Raw genomic sequence first — 21,483 nt, 5'->3', positions numbered from 1 at the left:
TGTAGAAATGATGATTAACCAAAGTAAGGAGAAGGGGAGGAATGTGTAGGTGAGTTATTTTTCTTATCCTTTTATATAGGAGTAACTTTCTATGTAACAGAAGCATAATACAGAAATTTCTATATAATAGAAAGTCAACAATAAACTACATATATGCAGTATAAAATAATAATATAAAAACCAGCAGGGAGGAGAGAGATAATGAACTTGAGCTAAATTCTTCATATTTCACAGCAAGTTTGATGGTTAATTTAATGGGTATACAACAGCTGTCAATAGATACTGTCTAATTTTAATTTAAATGTAATATATAACTTGTATGGTAACTCAGAAAATCTAAAAACAGAAAAATTCAAGTTGATATATTAAGAAATAGCAATATAAGCAAGTTATTCAGAACTTTGGGAGGAATACCAGAAAAACTAAAAATAGAAAAGGAGAGAGACTGGGTAAAGGGAAGAATCTTTCTTTTTTACCATCCTAATTTTTATAAAAATGATCAGATATTACTTTATTATGAAAAATAATTATATAATACTATTAAAAATAGTAATATCCTGTAAAGAAGGGCGTAATTGATGAGAGTACCTTTCAGTTCTGGCATGGTAATACAAAAGGACAATAAATGTCACCAGACCATGAAACTCAGTGGGGTACAAAAAGAGGGACAAGGAAAAAAATGTATATATAAACATATTACAGAACACTCATGCTCTCTGCAGATTCTTTGATTCCACGTCATTATGGGCTACGTGGCCCATTTTTGTCATATAAACTTCCACAGAGACATTTCATCCGCTTTAGACAACTACTGAGCCACACATACTCCAATCCCCAACTTTGCACATTTCATTTAAAGAAAGGACTGTCTAAATTCACACATCGCGGGCAGGATTCTACACTGGCCTAAAGTTTTCAGGGAATAATTTGGTAGTCCTTACTGAAATGCAAAATATGACCACGCTTTGACCTAACAGTTTCACTTCTCAGAATCTACCATACAGGAACATTTCCAAATTCTCAAAGATAACTTTATACACGGATTTCCAATTAAGCTATTACTGTTTATAACAGAGGAAGACAGAAAACAACCTAAATGACATTGGTAGATGCAGACTATTTCGCTGCCATTTAAAAAATGAAATATACATTTATACGAGTGGCACTAAAAGGTATCCGCAACCTTTACAGAGCAAGAAAAAGCAGTATAAAGAATAATATATTAACCAATTTGTGTGTGAGATAGATACATATGTCATATATTGGTCAGTGTGCAGTGGACCTAGGGTGTGTGGAGGACACAAGTTTTTACTTTGTACATTTTTTGCTTTTGTTTTTGATTTTTTACAGCCAGCATGTATTGGTTTTATATTTTAAGAAATCAGAGCATATCTAAACTGTCATATATTCAGGGCTTTAAAAAAAATCAAAACGAGAAATGCTCAACGTTTTTCCATTAGTTCACTCTCAAATCGAATAAAGAAGAAAAAAAAATACACTAGATAGTACGTTGCAGTTTAGGATTAGCGAAAAGGCTAGCTTCACTGGTTGGGTCATTTTTTAGGGCAAGAAAATGAGAACACAAAAACAGTCAAGACAGAGTTAAGGAGCGAACCCAGGAGCGGCGGGGGACCTGGCAGCCCGGGGACCCGCGCAGGGAGGACGCGGAGGGCGAGGGGGACCGAGGCCCGAACCGGGTCCCGTGTTTGTGGGAAAGAGGTTGGAGGAGCAAAGACCGAAGGGGCGCGAGGCCGGGAACCCAGCCTCCATCTAGCGAACCTGTCGGGTGCGGCAGGCGCGGCTGGGGCGACAGCTGGGCGGACAGAGAAGGGTCAGCCCTGGGAGCCCGGGGAGTTCAGACAGCTTGCGAAGCCCGAGAGCCGGGCAAAGCGCCCGGGAAGGCGCAGCGAGGACTGTGGGGCCCGCCCCAGGCCGAGGCCGAGGCCAAGGCCAAGGCCGAGGCCGGGGTGCAGGCCGGCGCAGCTCCCAGTACCTTCCCAGTAGAGCTCTCCTCCCGGCTCGCGCTTTAGGAACTTGTACCAGAACGTGTCCACGCGGCCCGGCTCCGCCCCGTCCTGCGCCACCTCCTCGGCCGCCAGCTCCACCTCCCCGAGCCATAGGCCCGGCTCCTGCAGCGCCAGCGACCCCGCGCCTGCCGCCGTGCCCGCCGGCCTCAGGCGCACCGCCCCGCGCGGCTCCCAGTGCCCCAGCTCAGGCCGAGACCCCACGACCAGCAGCTCCGGCCCGGCCCCGGCCACCGCGGGCGGCACCACCACTCCGAAGCGGAACCACATGGCGGCGGGCGGCGCGGCTCCCGGGCTCCAGTCTCCCTGCGACCGGCAGACGCGACCCGAGCGCCAGGCGGCCGCGGCGATTGGGCGGCGGCGCGAGAGGCCTGGACGCGCGAGGCGCGGACGCTGGCGGGGACACGTGCGATGCTGTACCTTTTTGGGGCTGCATCACGCGGCCCAGGAGCCCGAGGATGATCCAGGCTGGGGCCTTTGGCCGTGGGAAGTGGTCAGTTGGGGCCACCACCCGTCTCTCCCGGAGAAGGAGCCTGGCCCCTGCCCGCTGCCTCTTCCAGCGGCTCCGCGGACGGCTGGGGACGCATCGGAAGCAACGAAAAGGGGCTAGGAAAGGAAATAAAACATCTCATAAGCTCCGAGATTTTCCAGTAATCTTCCCAAAAACCTCGAAATTATTTTTGTGAGGATCGTAGGAAGAAGAGAATGGCATATAGGAAGCAACCTCCACAATAGTGAAGTTGGGGAAAGATCCTGCAGCGGTGTCTAGAGAGCTCCGGACCTTCAACAGGTCACTTACTCTCTTTGGGCCTCAGGTTCTTACCTGTAAACTGAGGGTATACAATAATGATCTTTAAAGACCCTGCCGGCTCTGAAGTTTTTCTGATTAGTGGAAGAGGCGCCATTCAGAGCCTAGAGCTCGTGCAAAAACACTGAATACTTTTCCCTTGCCTAGACCAATTTGATGCCTGAAATGACACATGATCACTTTCTTTTTTCGAAGGAGTGTTATAATACTTTTAGTATGTATAAAAATGGGTTTAAAGTAAATATTTTCAAGCCTTTCCAAGGTAAAACGAAACCCCAAAACGGTAATTCTATGACTGTAAATATATGACTGATAATTTTTAAATGGCATAAAATAAAGCTTTTTGCTTTGAATTTGCTCTCAGTAAAAGTCAGCAATATTTTTTCAACTTAAAACATCATTTTGTGTCCAGAAACACAGGCTTATAGTTATTTGATCAAAAGAAAACTGTTAGGGGTAGGGCGGGGAGGAGGGGAGCTTTAATTTTGGTCACTGCCTTAGGAAAACTACCTGTCCTGTTTACATAATCTGTTACTTTTTGATTCTTTATTAAAACTGTTCTCGTGGTCTTAACATTTCTATATTCATCAGCACTTATTCATCAGCACTTAGCATAGCAATCTGATGTGAACTAAAGACACACAAAGACACATCTTTACCAGTATTTGAAAGCTTGTGAATAGTGGGGGGAAAGTCAAAAAATTTCAGACATTCAGAATATCATAAGTAGAACAGAAAGAAGTACAAAAATGTAAACCATACAAACTCAGTCTCTCTGTGGAACAATTAGTAAACTATTAATACATTTCACTTTTAAATATCGATATTCCACTCAGTGTTTGGTTAGTTGCTAAGCTTAAGGATAAACACAAAGAAAAATGTGAAGACAGCAGGGCTGGCCAAATACGGCTGATTCAGTAGCAAAGCAGACATTAAATCACAGTGACAAGTGAGTCCGTTTATTCAAATTGCTGCTACAAAATATTCTTAGAGTAATTTTAGGAAAATAAGAGTCACTTGGCCATGCAAGGACCCTGGAAGCTGACAGTTCAGAACTTTCTTGTGTTCTGCCGTGCTGCTGTGTTGTGTACTTTCCAAATGGCATTATTCCCATCAGCTCTTCCAAAGGGAATACTGCCCATTCTGTAGATGAAACAATGACAAAAAAGAAAACAATGTATTTTTTCAATAGACATTATTTCCTTTTCTCCTCTCTCCTCGTAAAGAAGTTGAGTAATTTTCACAGTTGGAAGCACCCTTTTAAGCCCGTAAATAAAATTTATAGCAGCTTATTTTATGGCATGCATGGATTTAAATATAGTACGGGGCTTCCCTGGTGGCGCAGTGGTTGAGAGTCCGCCTGCCGATGCAGGGGACACGGGTTCGTGCCCCGATCCCGGAAGATCCCACATGCCGCGGAGCGGCTGGGCCCGCGAGCCATGGCCGCGGAGCCTGTGTGTCCGGAGCCTGTGCTCCGCAACGGGAGAGGCCACAGCAGTGAGAGGCCCGCGTACAGCAAAAAAAAAAAAAAAAAAAAAAAAAAAAAAAAAAAAAAAATATAGTACGAATGTGACGGCTACATTGCACCCCAAGTAAAATGCAATTGGAAAGAGAGAAATACCAAAATATAAAAATACATATTTTAAAGTCTCAATCATACTTTGACTGTCAATCATTTTAACTTATTAACTATGATAGTTATAATAGTTATTGAGCCCTTTTTATGTGCCAGATACACGGTTTTCATATTCATATTATCTCATTTAATTCTCTCACCAATCCTATGAGATAACTGCAATTGTTATCCCTATTTTTATATGCGAGAAAACAAGCAAGAACGGTCCAGTAAACAGCCCACAGCAAGGAAGGGGCCGAGCCAGATGCTAAAAGACACCCATTCATCTTAGAGTTAAGGATAAGATAACATAATATAATATAACATAATATTTGATTTCTGATAAGTAAATCATTTACAGAATGCATTTAAATCCCAGCATATTTAAATGAGTTATTCTCCATTAGTTCTTAATTAAAAAATGAACTTTCTGTAAATATTTCCTGTGACTAAATTCATGCTTAGGAGTGATGGAATAGAAGAATCATAAGTGGCAGTCTAAACTGATCAATGAGATCTGTAAAGACATAAATATCTTGGTATCTAAAGTGGATTTGACCTCAGGTTCTAGAAAATGGTCATTTTTATGCCTTAATATGCCTATCTTGTTGGCAGTAGTAACACAGATTTAAGAAGGCAAAGTGAAAAAATGTACCAATTATTAAGCTGTGTTATTCTCAACTCGTTTTCCTTGTTGAGTTCTCCATGTAAGATTTCTTTTACATTTCAATGACTCAGGATATTTATTAAAAGAGATTAGTTATGAAATCCATTTGGGGTCAGATTTTTGATGCTATAACGACAAGCTGAATTTAGAACAAGAATTAGCCCAACAGAGTAACATAATTCTGATAATAATTTTTAAAAGACCAAACTAATTTGTTGTCATTGAATTTCATTTCTATAGTGCTATCTTATATATAACTACAATATATCTTGGAAGAATGGGTGATAAGTTCAGATTCAGTGTTTCAGGATCTGATTCAAATGCAAATTCTTTCAAAGCCCCCCCAGGGACAGCTCTTACTTGGATCTCCGGTCATTTATGTTTTCTGAAGCAATCTTTCACTAGTCAGTGAGTTACCATAAGTCTTTCCTTATAATATTGTGTATGTATTCACACACTCACTGATGTAAAACATATTCCAACCAAGTAGTTTAGGAACCATTATAAGTATTAGTGTATTACTTGTCAGAACATACTGAGTTAAATGTGTCACATATACTATTTCCAATTTTGTAGCTTAAAAAAAATAATAAAAGCAAAACCAGACAAAACATTCCAGGGAGAATTTGAATACAGCTTAGAGATATTTGCGTATTGCAAATGACTTTTTTCTGGCTTGGAAAATTGTAGGTTAGGCTACTTGAAATCCCTTTGAGGATCTGGAGCAATAGAAGGATTTGAGCTATACCAAGGCTTTGTTCAAAAATACCACAACATTTCTCAACTATTTAAGAAATCCATGTCCCTTTTTGGTATATATAAAAATCTTCTATCTCCAGGAGATTCCAGTAATTCGACTTCCCACCCCACACAGTCATAAGGAAGTACTGCATTTTCAGTGCATCACCAGCAGCCAGTTTTGTCATGCATATTTCTCTGTAATTTATACGATCAAAAATGTTAATTGTTAGAAATGCTCCAAGTATAAAATTACAATGAAATGTATGCCTTTTCCAAAGACACTGACTCTGCCCCTCCCCTCAAACATCCCTCCCTCACACATCCCTTCCCACTATCCGCATTGTAAAACACACCTCCCTACACTTCTCAGTTGGAAACCTCTATGCAACAGGTCAGTTGAGCCTGGGTTCTGTTAGGCAATGACCTCAGCTGACTTTTCCTAGGGAAAGTAGCGGGCCAAGCCAGGTGCCCAGACCTTGAGGTTAGAGACACCAGCTTAGAGCATCCTTCAGTGGTAAAAAGATCCTCCTAGGTCTGGGGCAACTTGAATGGCAGGTTCATTAACACCTTTCTCAAGGAGGGTAGAGGGCCTGATAACTCAACCCTTGGGAATAAAAGAGTCATGGCTGGAAGGGACGATCTGAAACTCCCAAGGGAACTTTCAAAGAGTTGGAGAAAAAGGAAGGAGGTTAGCTGGAAGCAGAGCTGACTCATTTATCCTTAAATGGAGAATGGAGACTAAAGTGGAGGAGGTGGGCAATTGTTAGTGGGGAGGCAGGCCAGGAGGCAAACCTGAAAGTACTTTTTAAGAATTTGAGCACATTGTGACCGCCTGGAGGGGTGGGCTAGGGAGGGTGGGAGGGAGGGAGATGCAAGAGGGAAGGGATATGGGAACAGATGTATATGTATAACTGATTCACTTTGTTATAAAGCAGAAACTAATACACCATTGTGAAGCAATTATACTCCAATAAAGTTGTAAAAAAAAAGAATTTGAGCACACTGTAATTTACCCTTTGCTTATTTTTCCTCACCATTGTATGTGTTTGCATTAAGAATAAAAGTACTTTAACCATGAAACCATTTAGGGTGCCTATTTCTAAGATTGGGAGAGGAAGGAAGGCAGAAAGTTGTTTAGAAGACATTCCTTTACTACATCATCAGCTGGACAAAGACCAGGATCCCAGAGAGGAAAGTAAGCATTGGTGAGAACTATAAAGGAGAAGCCTGAGGTGAAACCCCACTGGCCTTCAATAGGAAAGAAAGGATAAAGCAGGATCTGAGTAAATGCTCTGGGCCTTCCCCAAATCTCTAGTTCTTACTAGGACCTCAGGAGCTCCCTGGAAATGCAGAAATAAATTAGAAGGAGGGTGTATCCTCGTATTTTAATCAATGGAACGAGCCACTTTCTAAAAGATATATACTTGTCCAAGCATGCATTATGGACATTGTCCAAGTATAATTTTCCAGAATGAATCTCTTGCAAATTAATGAGGGAACCAGCAGGATGGTAAAGATGGTTCAAAAAGAATTCAAGATGCAATGTATATAGACACTGAAAGACTGCTATAAGTTTACTAGGTTAAACACAAAATTGATTAATTTCCCATGAGGCAATAAAAATGTGACCTTTGGGTTTATCTATTCTACCACACAGAAATCACTTGCATCTTTAACAGATAAACATTTACAAAATTTAATATATAACTTTGGGAGTAGGGCCCTAATCAATGGTAAACAGTAACATAAATCAAGACATGAAGGATCTCATAAAAAGCTGAATAATTCCTGAATGCATCTGGTGGACACTGCTCCAGACTTCCCGACATGCAGTCAATCTTGCATCTTACCTCTAAGTTTTGAATACTTTTTCTTAACAATATATAATAATAATAATAACTTCTCATTTATTGAGCGCCTCTCTACCACGAGGTAGGCACTGTGCTGGGTGTCTAACATACCTTATGTAACCCTCTCCACATTTCCATGACATAGTTATGATCTCCATTTTAAAGAAGAAGGATGAAAGTTTCTGAAACATTAACTGATTTGCCTCAGGCCATACAGCTAATAAATGACAGAGCCAGGAACTGTACCCAGGAATGTCTCCCTAGCCAGGGACTCAGCATATAGTTGTGCAGCTCAGATACTGCACAGAAGCACTGGGCTGGAGAGATCAGTGGGGGCTGAAACATAGCCCATGGGTGGTTCTTTCTTCCCATAAAATACCTGCTCCTTGGTAAGCCTAGTGCCACAGGGTAAATCTGTAGAAAGCCATGGGGGCTGAGAGTGCCCAGGGGTGACATATGTCACTACTTCCTTCTCCCAGAGGGAAATACTCCCAGTTCCCACATAGCTATATACAAGGTAAAGCTCTGATGCCAAAAGCATAAAAAAACAAACAGGGCTTCCCTGGTGGCGCAGTGGTTGAGAGTCCGCCTGCTGATGCAGGGGACATTGGTTCCTGCCCCTGTCCAGGAAGATCCCACATGCCGTGGAGCGGCTGGGCCCGTGAGCCATGGCCGCTGAGCCTGCACGTCCGGAGCCTGTGCTCCGCAACGGAAGAGGCCACAGCAGTGAGAGGCCCGTGTACCGCAAAAAAAAACCAAAACCAAAACCAAAAAAACGGGCAGAAGAACTGAACAGTCATTTTTCTAAAGAGGAAATGAAGATGGCCAACAGGCATGTGAAAAGATGCTGAACATTGCTAATCATCAGGGAAATGCAAATCGAAACCACAATGAGATATTACCCCACACCTGTCAGAATGGCTATCATCAAAAAGAACACAAGTATCTTGTATTGGCAAGGGTATGGAGAAAAGGGAACTCTCGTACACTCTTGGTGAGAATGTAAGTTGGAAAACATTATGGTGGTTTCTCAAAAACCTAAAAATAGAGCTACCATATGATCCAGCAATTCCACTCCTGAATATATATCCAAAAAAAAATCCACTAATTCGAAAAGATACATGCACTCCAATGTTCATAGTGGCATTATTTATAATTGCCAAGATATGGAGGCAACCTAAGTGTCCATCAACAGATGAATGGATAAAGAAGATGTTTATACACACACACACACACACACACACACACACACACACACACAATGGAATACTATTCAGCCATAAAAAAGAATGAGATTTTTGCCATTTGTAGCAACATGAATGGACTTAGAGGGCCTTGTGCTAAGTAAAACAAGTCAGACAGAGAAATACAAATAACATATGATATCACTTATATGTGGAAGCTAAAAAATACAACAAACTAGTGAATATAACAAAAAAGAAGCAGACTCACAGATATAGAGAGGAAATTAGTTGTTACCAATGGAGAAAGGGAAGTGGGGGACAAAATAGGGGTAGGGGTTTAAGAGGTACAAACTATTAGGTATAAAGCAAGCTACAAGGATATATTGTACACATGGGAAATATAGCCATATTTTCTAATAACTGTAAATGTAGTATAACCTTTAAAAATTGTGAATCACTATATTGTACACCTGTGACTTATATAATATGTATATCGACTATAACTTTACTTCAATTTTAAAAAGTAGCCAAAAAAATAAGAACAAAAATAAAGGCAGACCAGACAGTCTGCCACATAATATTGTCATAGACACAGTACCACAGTGCAAAGTTTGTGTAAGAAAGAGGGAGGGGAAGGGGACAAGAAAAAAAACTCTTTAAAAAATGTAAAAAAAAATTAATGACAAGAAAAGGGAACCCTCATACAATGTTGGTGGCAATGTAAATTGATACAGCCACTATGGAAGCTCCTTAAAAAACTAAAAATAGAACTACCATATGACCCAGCAATCCCGCTACTGGGCATATACCCTGAGAAAACCATAATCCATAAAAGCACATGCACCTCAGTATTCATAGCAGCACTATTTACAATAGCCTGGTCATGGAAGCAACCTAAGTATCCATCAACAGTGGAATGGATAAAGAAGATGTGGTACATATATACAATGGAATATTACTCAGCCATAAAAAGGAATGAAATTGTGTCATTTGTAGAGACATGGATGGACCTAGAGAGTGTCATACAGAGTGATGTAAGTCAGAAACAGAAAAGCAAGTATCGTATAATATAACACATATACGTGGAATCTAGAAAAATGGTTTAGATGATCTTAGTTGCAAAGCAGAAATAGAGACACAGACACAGAGAACAAATGTATGGATACCAAGGGGAAAAGGGGTGGGGTGGGAGGAATTGGGAGACTGGGACTGACACATATACATTATTAATACTATGTATAAAATGGACAACTGATGGGAACATGCTGTGTAGCACAGGGGACTCACCTAACGCACTGTGGTAACATAAATGGAAGGGAAGTCCAAAAGGGAGGGGGTATCTGTATGTGTATGGAGGATTTTTTTTTTTTTTTTTTTTTTTGCAGTAAGTGGGCCTCTCACTGTTGTGGCCTCTCCCGTTGTGAAGCACAGGCTCCGGATGCTCAGGCTCAGTGGCCATTGCTCACGGGACCAGCCGCTCCGCGGCATGTGGGATCCTCCCAGACCGGGGCATGAACCCGTGTCCCCTGAATCGGCAGGCGGACTCTCAACCACTGCGCCACCAGGGAAGCCCTGGAGGATTCTTTTTTTTTTTTTTTTTTTGCAGTGGAGGCTTACACAACCTTGTAAAGCAACCATACTCCAATAAGAATTAATTAGAAAAAATTAATGTCAACTGTTTAGACACAGTTTGGTAAATCTCAATATTTTTACTCATTAGCACAGGTCCTTAGCAAAATTACAGCTATAAGCAGATTATATATAACAGCCTGGACAAATACAGATGTATCTAACTAAATGTAGAACAGTAGCCTAGACTTTATATACATACGCTGTGATGAGATTGCCTGGCTGTAGGGGTCTGCCATGTGGCGGCTTCCGCTCCCTCTGCTAAGACCTAGTTCTGCAAGAACTTCACAGGAAACTTCACAGCCGTTCTGTCGCTCTGGGAACTCTGAGAGGTGAGTGAAACAGGAAACAAAAATTCTACTGCTTCCTTCCTTAAAAGGAGGCCAGAGAAGGCTAGGATGAGGGAAACAGTTTACTGAACCCGACTGAGCACATTTCACTTCAATTTATAAATATTGCCAGATGGAGGGAGACGCTAGTCTCTAGGCCACCGCACAAAAAAGAACTTGCAGAATGTACCAAAAAAAAGCAAGTAAACTATTATACCAGCTTATGTTGCACATTTAAGTCATTTGAGTTTTGAACCCCTGCTTTTCAAAGGAAAACACACAAAAACCTGGTTCCTAAAAATCTAGAAGAGAAGAATTTTTTCCCTTCAGCATACACAAAGGTACTGATTTGCACTTTGCAGTGGTGGATAGGAAAAAAGACCTTTTCAGATTTTTCAAATCCTTCCAAAAGAGGCAACTAATTCCCATCAGACAATCAATATACAAATAATGTTGAAGTAGACAGCATTGGATTAGGTGACTTGGACCTCACAAATATAAGACGTGATCCTTGCCCTCAAGGAGTTTCTGGTGTAGTTGTTAGAGATAAATACACATGAAAAGTTGAATTACATCACAGATATTCATTTTTTTCAATATAAAGATACTAAATTACTTGTCACAGAGCAATGACTGACAACTAGAAACAGGAATCATAAAGGTCAGAACAGGATTGAAGCACCAAGGACCTGGATGGTTTGGTCCTTGGAAGCATAAAGGTCATAAAGGAACTTGGAAGCAGAACATGGGAGAGACAATAAACAAGAGAGGAAGGTGAGGGGACACGGGTATCCCAAGTCAGAGAAATGCATCCACAAAAGCAGAGGCAGAAAACCTCAAGACATGTTTAAGGTAAAGTCATTTTAGAGGAGCAAAGGATAAGGATTCCCAAAATCATTTTTCTCAGATAATTATATAACAAACATGTATTTTGCCTTGGTTACATTTTAGAGAAATCATGCACTTTAACTCATATGTTTCACATTTCACAATTTGTAATAAAAAATAATGGATAAAGAGACAAGCATGTTATAGTAGTTCTATAAGGAAGAAAGGGAAAATAAAAGAGAAAAATATTTTGGGTGTTTCATGTCCATAGAGAGAATATCAAACTTATTAAAATCAAGAGGTGAGGCATTTCATGTACCTCAGTTCAATATGAAGACGAGTTCATTTATGCTATTTCATAACAGCAGAAATGAGTAAATTGCAAACTGTTATAATTTGCTCATTGCCTCCTTCAGTGAGTATGTGAGTGCATCACCCACAAGCTTACCAGACTAACAGTATTAATCATGGCAAAGCTAATATACATTTAATAATCTCATTTAGTTATCAAACTTTTTGAAGTATTAGGTTAGGTACACGAGATTGCTTTTTTAAGTAAATATCTTTGGGATGCAGTAACATTCTTTTTAGAAAGTGTGATTTATTATCACTTTGAGGGAAGAATCAATTTTCCAGTCTTTAATTTTCAATAAATGTCCAGCTCTGACATAGTCACTGTCCTGCCACTAAATTCACCAGAAAAAAAAATTCTGTGGTTTAGTTAAGTTTGTATGTCCCAGGTGGAGTAGCAATTGATTCTATAATTCAATTTAGAAATTCCTCCATAGAATAAATGAAAACATAATTTGTTTCACTAGATTAATGGCTTTAATATTCAGTCAGTTTAATATAGTTAGTTTACCACATTGACCCTAGTTAGAAAATTCAAAGAACTGTTATATTTGGAACTGCAGATTTTTAAGAGCCGTCTGGACCTCCATATTCCAGCCTCTTTGTTTCATATATGAGCAAACTGAAGCTCTTATAAAACCAATTTTTAAAGTTTCCATTCATTTGTTTTCACCTATAGATCTAGATTCCTAAAACATGAAGGATTATCTGAAAGACACACTTCCTCTTATTTCCATGTTCTTCATTCTCACTCCCTTTCCTGAAGGACTAACTATGTGGTAGCCTCATGTCAATGATACATCCGCCGGAACATACCCAATCCATGATTGATAATAAATAATGTATTCATTATGTTGTGCATGCATCACCAAAATCTTAGTTCCAGAACTTTTCATCAATCCAAAAAGAAACCCCATACATATTCATAATCATTCTCAATTTCCCTCTTCCTCCATCTTCTGGCAATTCCTATTCAACTTCTGTCTCTATGGATTTGCCTATTCTGGAAACTTCATACAATTGGAATCATCTTAAGGGTTCCACTGTTGTCTCTGAGATGTCTTTACAAGCCACTGATATCCAGTCTACAAACTTATCGTCTGTATTGAATCAAAGACTATGGTTTGATCTATACTTCTTTTATATCCTCTCCTCAAATACAGCATGGTGTTGAATACTTACTGGGGACTCGGCGAATACCTGACTGGATTTTATTTAAAAATGGAATTACTGAGAATATTTCTTTTTTTGTGTGTTTCTATATATGTTATATATATTTTTAACATCTTTATTGGAGTATAATTGCTTTACAATGGTGTGTTAGTTTCTGCTGTATAACAAAGTGAATCAGTTATACATATACATATATCACCATATCTCCTCCCTCTTGTGTCTCCCTCCCACCTTCCCTATCCCACCCCTCTAGGTGGTCACAAAACACCAAGCTGATCTCCCTGTGCTATGTGGCTGCTTCCCACTAGCTATCTGTTTTACATTTGGTAGTGTATATATGTCCATGCCACTCTCTCACTTCGTCCCAGTTTCCCTTTCCCCTCCCCGTGTCCTCAAGTCCACTCTCTACATCTGTGTCTTTATTCCTGTCCTGCCCTTAGGTTCTTCCCATTAGTCTTTAAAACATATTAATGTTTCAGCAGTTTGAGATGCCTAGGAGAAAACTACCTGTGCAAATCCAGACTAGTCTTAGAACTAGTTAAATAACTCCTATCTATTAAAGAACATTGAAAACTCTCATTTTGTGATAATCATTTCCTTATTTCTCTTTAGTTTTATTTCCTACATACACATCCATAATGTAGTGTGGCAGAGGTTACTAGTATCCCACTCATATCCCCTAGCAATTACTAGGGTTAAGTCTCAAGCCCTATCATTTCATGATAGGAAATGAACTATTCTTCTATGAGAGGAAACCATTTATCAAATGTGCTACATGGCCTAATACATACAGGCAGAAATTGAGAGGATATGCCTGAAAATGAGGGGGTGGAATATAAGCTGGATATAGTATTGGCTTATTAATTTGAAGGCCCTCTCCTGTGACTCAGGATGTACCATCTTTATCAAGGGCTCAAGAGGTCAGTCCCAATACATTGTTGGAATGGCTCCTTCAAATCTGGGGGAAAAGATGGTACATAGTGAATGATGTGAATGTTGAAATTGCCTTGGCAGAGAGGGTATTGAGGAAGGGATCAGAGAACTTAACGGGGTGAACAGGCTAGACTAAATATTTAGAACATAGGGTAAGAGAAGCCACCAGCTGACCATGCTCCTTGGGGGTGCCCAGAGGATATCCTTTTACTAAAGCAATAAGGAATGTACTACTAAGGGAAGCATCAGTATTTGAGAATTTCTGTGGCAGCTCTTCTTTGAAGCCAGGGCTAATGGTAGAAGACACTGCTTTGGAACTGAGCTCTTCATTGTCAATGAGAAAAATAAGAATCTGGAAGAGAAAATGGCAGGTGGCAGCCCATTGATATCAGAAGGGAAGTGGATATATCATCAACTGAAGGGGAGACATGTCCCCTCAAGGAAGGACTTTTCAGTGCCTCAGCAAATACTTACATAGTGATTTCCAAATCGTTCCACCAAAGGGCTATACACAAGTACACTGCAGAAAAGAAAATACTTATATCTTTTAAGAGCTCTTAGCTATTGGATCTGACTTGAAACTGTCAGGAAACCAAAATATCGTGGATATCCAGTCAGAAAGGGGGCATTCAGAGATCTGTTGACAATTAGAGTCCTGGTCCATGTCCATTTCACAATGAGTCCAATGGGTCCATGAAATCATCCATGATCATTTCCCCAGTACTTGAGTATATAATCGGAAGGGATGTACTTAGTAACTGGTAGAACTGGTGAAACTTAAATTGGCTCCGTAATCGTGGAGTGCCATAGTTAATTTTATGTGTCAACTTGACTAACCATGGGGTGTCCAGATTAAACATTATTTCTGGGTGTGTCTGTGATGGTATTTCCAGATGAGATTAGCATTTGAATTAGTGGAATCAGTAAAGTAGATTGCCCTCCCCAGTAGGCACGGTATCATCCGGCTGAGGGATAGCCTGAATAGAACAAAAGTGGAGGAAGGATGAATCTTCTCCTTCTTGCCTGGATGCTTGAGCTGAGACATAAACCTCCTGCCCTCATGCTCCTGGTTCTCAGGTCTTCAAACTCAGGCTAAATCGCACCAGTATCATTCCTGGGTCTCCAGCTTGCAGATGGTAGATTGTGGGACTTCTCAACCTCCATAATTATGTGAGCCAATTCCTTATAATAAATCTCGTCCTCTCTCTATATATCTCCTATTGCTTCTGTTTCTCTGGAGAAACTTAAATAAATGGAGTAAAATCATAATTGTATAAAAGTTCGTAGAAAATTATGTATGTCCTTGAATGCCTTCACTTCAGGCAAGACAGACTCTTATCCTGGATGAATGGCAGAGATTAGTGTCTCCCTCAAAAATGTAAAGGATGCAGGGACATGACTCCATCATATCTCCATTTAATTCACTAATCTGGCCTTTGAAAAAATCATATGGATCATGATGGATGATGGCAGAATACATCACAGCCTTCCCAGAACTATGATAACTCTCCTGATCTCGAGCACAACATAGTTCAAGGGTACCTCAGTCAGCTGGACTTTTCTCAGAACTCCACTATATTTGATAGTAAAATAATTGGAACTGAGGATCAAAAAGCTGTAATATTCTGGATGCCTTTGTAAGGCAAAATGCACACCAGAGGGTTGAGGCAAAATGCACACCAGAGGGTTGTAAATAATTCCTTCAAAGATTCAGTGGTCTGCAATGCCAAAAGAGTGTTTTGAGATTCAGTAGTCTGAGATACGCCAGCATATCCCCTTGGAAGTAAAGAATTGCACCTTGCAACTCCTACAACTAAGGAGGCGGCACGGACTTTGGTAAGCCTCTTTGGATTTTGGAGAATACATACCACACGAGAATGTTGCCTCAACCCATTCACTGGGTAACTTGGAAGATTACCAGTTGCAGTTGAGCCAGAACAAAAAAGGTCTCTGCAGCAGTTCCAGCATATGGTACAAGTGACAATGCCTTTTGGCATTTGCCTTAGGCAAACCAGAATGTACTTTATTCATATCACACTTTGTGTGTTCTCGAACCAAATAAGGAATGCTTCTGGAGGACTGGCTTATATTAAGTATTAAAGAGTATTAAAGTTGGCTACATGACACATTCCCATTTACAATCCCAGTCTCAGAGACATTACTGTGAATTTATTATGCCTAAGTAACAGCACATAATGGTATTCCTAAACAGCGGGCAAAACATTGGTCTCTTAGCAGCAACGAAAAAATACTAACTAGGTTTCAACTGTGCCCTTTAGGGAAATTGTGACTGCATATTTGATCTTCCATTTAGTAATAGACACAAATCTCATGGTAATTTAGTATTCAAAGGAGATTTTTCAAAAGTATTAGCTGGTTGCTAAGTAACGATAAGAAAGAAGGTAAAATGGGGGAAATTTTGCTAACTTCCCTTGTATTCACTGGCTTCAGAAAACAGTTCTCTTATAGATAGGACCTGTTTGACAATTTGTACCTGGGAAATTGAAAGTGTGACACTTTTCTGCAAGAAGAAATGTGCAAAACGAAACTATTTTAGGCAGAAAGAAATTTCACAGTGTTAGTATTTGTTTATATGGAACAGCCTACAATGCATCTCACTGCTTAAATAAGTGAAATATCTGAATAAAAAAGTAAAATATTTGGGGAAAAGTCTAATTGCCTCAGAAATACTTGGTAATAATAATAGAATTGGCCATTTAATAGGAGCTGCCTTGTGGTGGTCAATAAGCTTCAAACTTCAGTTACATCACCTAATAAAATCTCCTTAATTTTCTTAACTAGAAATTATGATCACATTTTGCTGTTTAAGGTACTGAAGCTCAAGTGGTTAAGTAAATTCTAAGTGGCTGAGCCCATATTTGAACCCAAAGCTTTTTGACTCCAAAGGCCGTATGTCTTTTGTAAGATATTTGCAAGGCTTTGATTTTATTTGCTACCCCATAAAAGATGCTACAGTTCAGGTGACATTAAGTTAATAGAGACAGAAAACATATTACTGAGACTTGAGGATATTACTTTACCAAAACAATTCAAAATAATTTAGGCAGAGATTTAGGGGCCCACTTTAAAAACCAATCTACACTTTCCTTGAACGTATATTTCTAAGCTTAAAAAAATCAATTGTTAATACTTATACATTAAAGAGGTTGATGTAATCTAGGAAATAGAAAAAATTCTATTTTAAAATAAATATTGAATTTCATATTCTTTGTAAGTCAATTTAAACAATGTCAATTTAGGAAAAAATATGTATTAATTAGTAGAATAATGTAGATAATCAAGTAGGAGGGATTTAACGTCCAAATTTACAGAGGTAAGACACGTTTTTTGGTTGCCTCTCAAGTCTATCCAGTTTTTGTTATGACAAAATTTCACTTTGGTGGATAAACTTTTAGTTCATCTTGTATTTTTGTATTTTAATTTAGTCTAAAACTAAGATAAATAAAAGAAGGTAGGCCAGAGGGTAAGAAGATTAGAGAAAAATGGTGATTCATTTATGGAAATTAGATGGAAAGGATAAAATGAAAGAGAAAAAATGTATTATGCATGATGGGCAATAACATCAAAGTCTCATATTATTCTGAAGCAGAAAACTTGAAATCATTGGAATAATGCCCCTGTATAAACTTTTTCAAGACGAATTGAAGTAGAAACTATTCTTTTTCATTGTTCTTCTGCTCATTGCCCATCATGCATAAGAATGTTTTTCTCTTCCATTTTATTCCTTCTATCTAATTTCCACCTAATTTCCATAAATTAATCACCATTTTTCTCTAATCTTATTACCCTCTGGCTTACCTTTTTTTATTTTATTTATCTTACTTTGTAACTTCTAGAAAATTCTTTTGAAATGCCTGAACTACATTAGCTGTCTTTCTTCATAGTAAAGTGATCCATTATTAGAAAAAAAGGTCATACTTTAAAGAAATATATTTATTTTGAACTTTGGCCTTACTGAGGATAAATACAAAATAAATGATTATGGTTTAAGGAAAAAAGTTTTCAGTAGTAAAATTACATATAAGTTCCCAAGTGTAATATATGCCACATCTTCAGTGGAAAAATATTAAAAATGACAAGATAACTTTTCTGCTCACTGTCTAGATATGATTCTTTTATTGCTATCTAAGCTAAAGATAACACATGAAGGAAACTCTGGACAATATTACGAACTTAGTGTCTCAAAATCAAAAATGATAGATTTCTGAGAGACTCATATGATTTTAAAAAGCAATGTTAGGTAGCATTTTTCTCGATTTCTGAAAATTATAAAGTAATAAAGTAAATTTGTCTGATTCTGCAAAAGGAATAACATTTCAATCCCTGACCAGTGAAGATTTGATTTTGAATGCCTTAAAGATTTGGTTAAATTATAATATCATACAGTTTGGGATGGGCAAATCCTAAGGAGAATTTGTGAGTCTTTTTCAATAAGATGGCAAAAACACACATCTCTTAGGATGTGTGTCTGCTGATTAATAACTAGAAGAAAAGTAAGCCATTAGAAGAGTAATGAGGTAGAAAATAAATAATGACCTTTCAATGTAGTTTGGCTCTGTGTGTGTGGGGCGGGACGTGTATTTAAGAGCACTAACAGGCCTAGGAATGGAGAAGAGAGATCACTCTCATTGTGGGAAGGAGCAGACATGAGCAGCTCCAAATCACAAGGACATGGATAAGAACAGTGGTTACTAGGAGATCACCTCAGGGGAAAAAAATGACAGGAGGATATTTACTCTACAAATTGTGAACAAACTGACTTTTTACTTAAATATATAAGTGGGAAAAACTTTAGGTTTATTAGTATTAAACCAGTGGTTATTTATAGTCAATATCTGAGGCAATTGTAGACAATCAGATGGACTGATGACATGCAAGTGAATATGCTTTAAAAAATGAAATTATTTAGTAAATGTCAATTGTCAGGAGCTAGCAATGTGACTGTAACTTAAACATTACATTTGTGCTTGATAAGATCAAACTTTTTGATGCTTAATAGCTATCTGTATCTCTAGATAAATAGAAAGATATTTTAAAAGATGCTTTTACATTTTATTATATATGTGGCAAAATGGAATTTTTTCTCTCCTTTCTTCTCAAATTTTTTCACTTAATGATGTATACACACACACACACACACACACACACACACACTCTTATCCCACTGATCCCTTCAGGCTCTGGTCCATCCCCAAACAGAATAATCCAAAACGAAATTTTAGGATTTGACAGAGCATAGAAAAGATTCAGAGACCCATATAGGTTATGCTATAAAAAGCAGTCTATTAGTAAGAAAAATATTTGTCTCGCGAATGTTTCTCTTTGAAAACTAAAGGAATCAAAGCACTCTCCCCTCAGGAAGAAACTAAATGGGAAAAGAGGTAATCTGGTCACAGCATCTATGCTGCTAACAACTGATTGATATTCATATAGATATAAAGAAGTGATTTTGAAAGGAAAGATGAGGAAAGCTTTGTCCATGTTGAACTGTGGTACTTGCAGGCCATCCAGGAGATGTTAACTGAAAGGCAATTAGGTCAATCACTATAGAGTTTAAAGGAGGTTTAGATTTGAAAGTCACCAAATCCAGAGTGCCTGAAGGTGAAAACTGAATATAATTATCCAGTTAAATGGTTAGAATGAGTGGAGAAAGGGCCAGCTTCAAGGATGAAGCTCTGGTGTGCCCCGGTATTAGAGAAGAGCCCTGACACTGAGAAAAAAACATTTATTCATTCATTTGACAAATATCTGTGTGTCTGCTCTATGTGATGCAGGAGCTTGGTAGTGGGAAGACAAAGAAGATAGAGTCCATGCCCTTGAGAAGTCCAGTTAAGAGCAGCCAAAATAAATTAAAGGAAAAGTAAGAGGAAGTAGTTAAAGGAAGATATGGGAAACAAGAGTTTCAAGTGTCACAGAGTTCAAGTAAGATAAGGACAGAAAAATACCCTAGTGGAATTGGCAATTAAAAAGTCTTTGCTGATGAGGTGTCCCTGGTGGTCCAGTGGTAAAGAATCAGCCTTCCAGTGCAGGGACTGTGGGTTAGATTCCTGGTTGAGGAACTAAGATCCCACATGCCACGGGGCAATTAAGCCCGTGTGTGACACAACTACTGAGCTTGCGCGCCTCAACGAGAGAGCCCGTGTACTGCAACTACAGAGCCCACAAACCACAACTACAAAGCCCACGCACCTTGGAGCCTGTGTGCCACAACAAAGAGCCTGCATAGCAAAGAAAGATCCCGCATGACCCAGTGAAGATCCCGAGTGCCGCAACTAAGACACGACGCAGCCAAAAAAAATTTAATTAATTAATTCATTTTAAAAAAAGTCTTTGCTGAGAATGGTTTCTTTGCCATTGTTGCAAGGAAAAGTAAATTGCTCAAGATGGCTAGTGAATGACACATGAAGTAATTAATACAAAGTGAGGGTAAACTACTCTTTCAAGGGGCTTGCCATGAAGAGATATGATGAGATAGAGAGAAGGAAGGAGGGCAGTGAAGCACATATGGAAGTTTCTGTTTATTTTAAGATGAAGAACACAATCATATTTACAAGCTGAGAGAATGTTTAGTATGGAGATGGAATGTGAATGTACAGGGCAATAAATGCTGACTGATGGAGCATATTTCCCCTAAGTGGTAGGAGAGGAAGATGGGACCCAGAGCGCTGATATAAGAGATTAACTTTGTAACCAAATAGGAATAGTATTTTAAGAAAAAACAAGGGGGAAGAGAAATAAAGATAAATACACATGCAGAAAAAATTAGAATAAATATGGGAAGGAAAATACTGGGTCGTCTTACTGAGTCTTCAGTTTTCTGTGATGTTACAAGCAAGTCTCCTGACTGAGAGTGAAGGAATGGAGATGATCTAGACAGTTAGGGAATGCAGAGTGGCTGAGTAGCTCTGCCTGCCCTTTGGTGTTTTGTTTAGAAAATACTTTCTTGACATTGACCCTCAATGAAAGCAGTGAGCTAAAAGTTTCCACGCACCCTTTGATACCAGGAGTTTCTAGGGTTCACAGTATACCTCCTTAAGAAAGCATCGATTAAAGTTGAAAGAAGAGCTGAATAATGGTAGAGAGCAGCAATGCCAATGCCAATACAATAAAGAGTTACTATTTTTAGGAAGTTATTTTAAGAGGTAAATATTTCAGTAACCAAGGCTTGTCCTGTCCTCAAGTTCTCAACTCCAGTGTCTCTTATAATACTAATTTTGCTATGGTATCAAAGATCCAAAGTTTGACAATAATGCAATGTTTAAAGTTCATCACTATGTAAACATCATTTCCACTCACTGGCTTTCCAGAAAAGTTTGGTTGAGTAGGAAAA

General features: G+C 39.0%; 1 protein-coding gene across 2 annotated transcripts in view; it reads right to left on the bottom strand.

The window, feature by feature from the left end:
• EPM2A (EPM2A glucan phosphatase, laforin) overlaps nt 1-3,138 on the bottom strand; it is a 72,002-nt gene extending 68,864 nt beyond the window's left edge. For both annotated transcript variants that reach the window (XM_082634334.1, XM_082634335.1), the window contains exon 1: nt 1,994-3,138. In XM_082634334.1, the coding sequence (XP_082490460.1) occupies nt 1,994-2,294 (301 nt within the window). In that variant the 5' untranslated portion in view covers nt 2,295-3,138. The remainder of the gene's footprint in view (nt 1-1,993) is intronic.
• Between the last annotated feature and the right edge of the window lie 18,345 nt (nt 3,139-21,483).

The sequence above is a fragment of the Mesoplodon mirus genome (assembly GCF_964341445.2).
Source record: "Mesoplodon mirus genome assembly, chromosome: 10".
NCBI lineage: Eukaryota > Metazoa > Chordata > Mammalia > Artiodactyla > Ziphiidae > Mesoplodon > Mesoplodon mirus.
The sequence above is the reverse complement of the archived record's forward strand: the minus strand, read 5'-3'. Positions and strand labels throughout refer to the sequence as shown.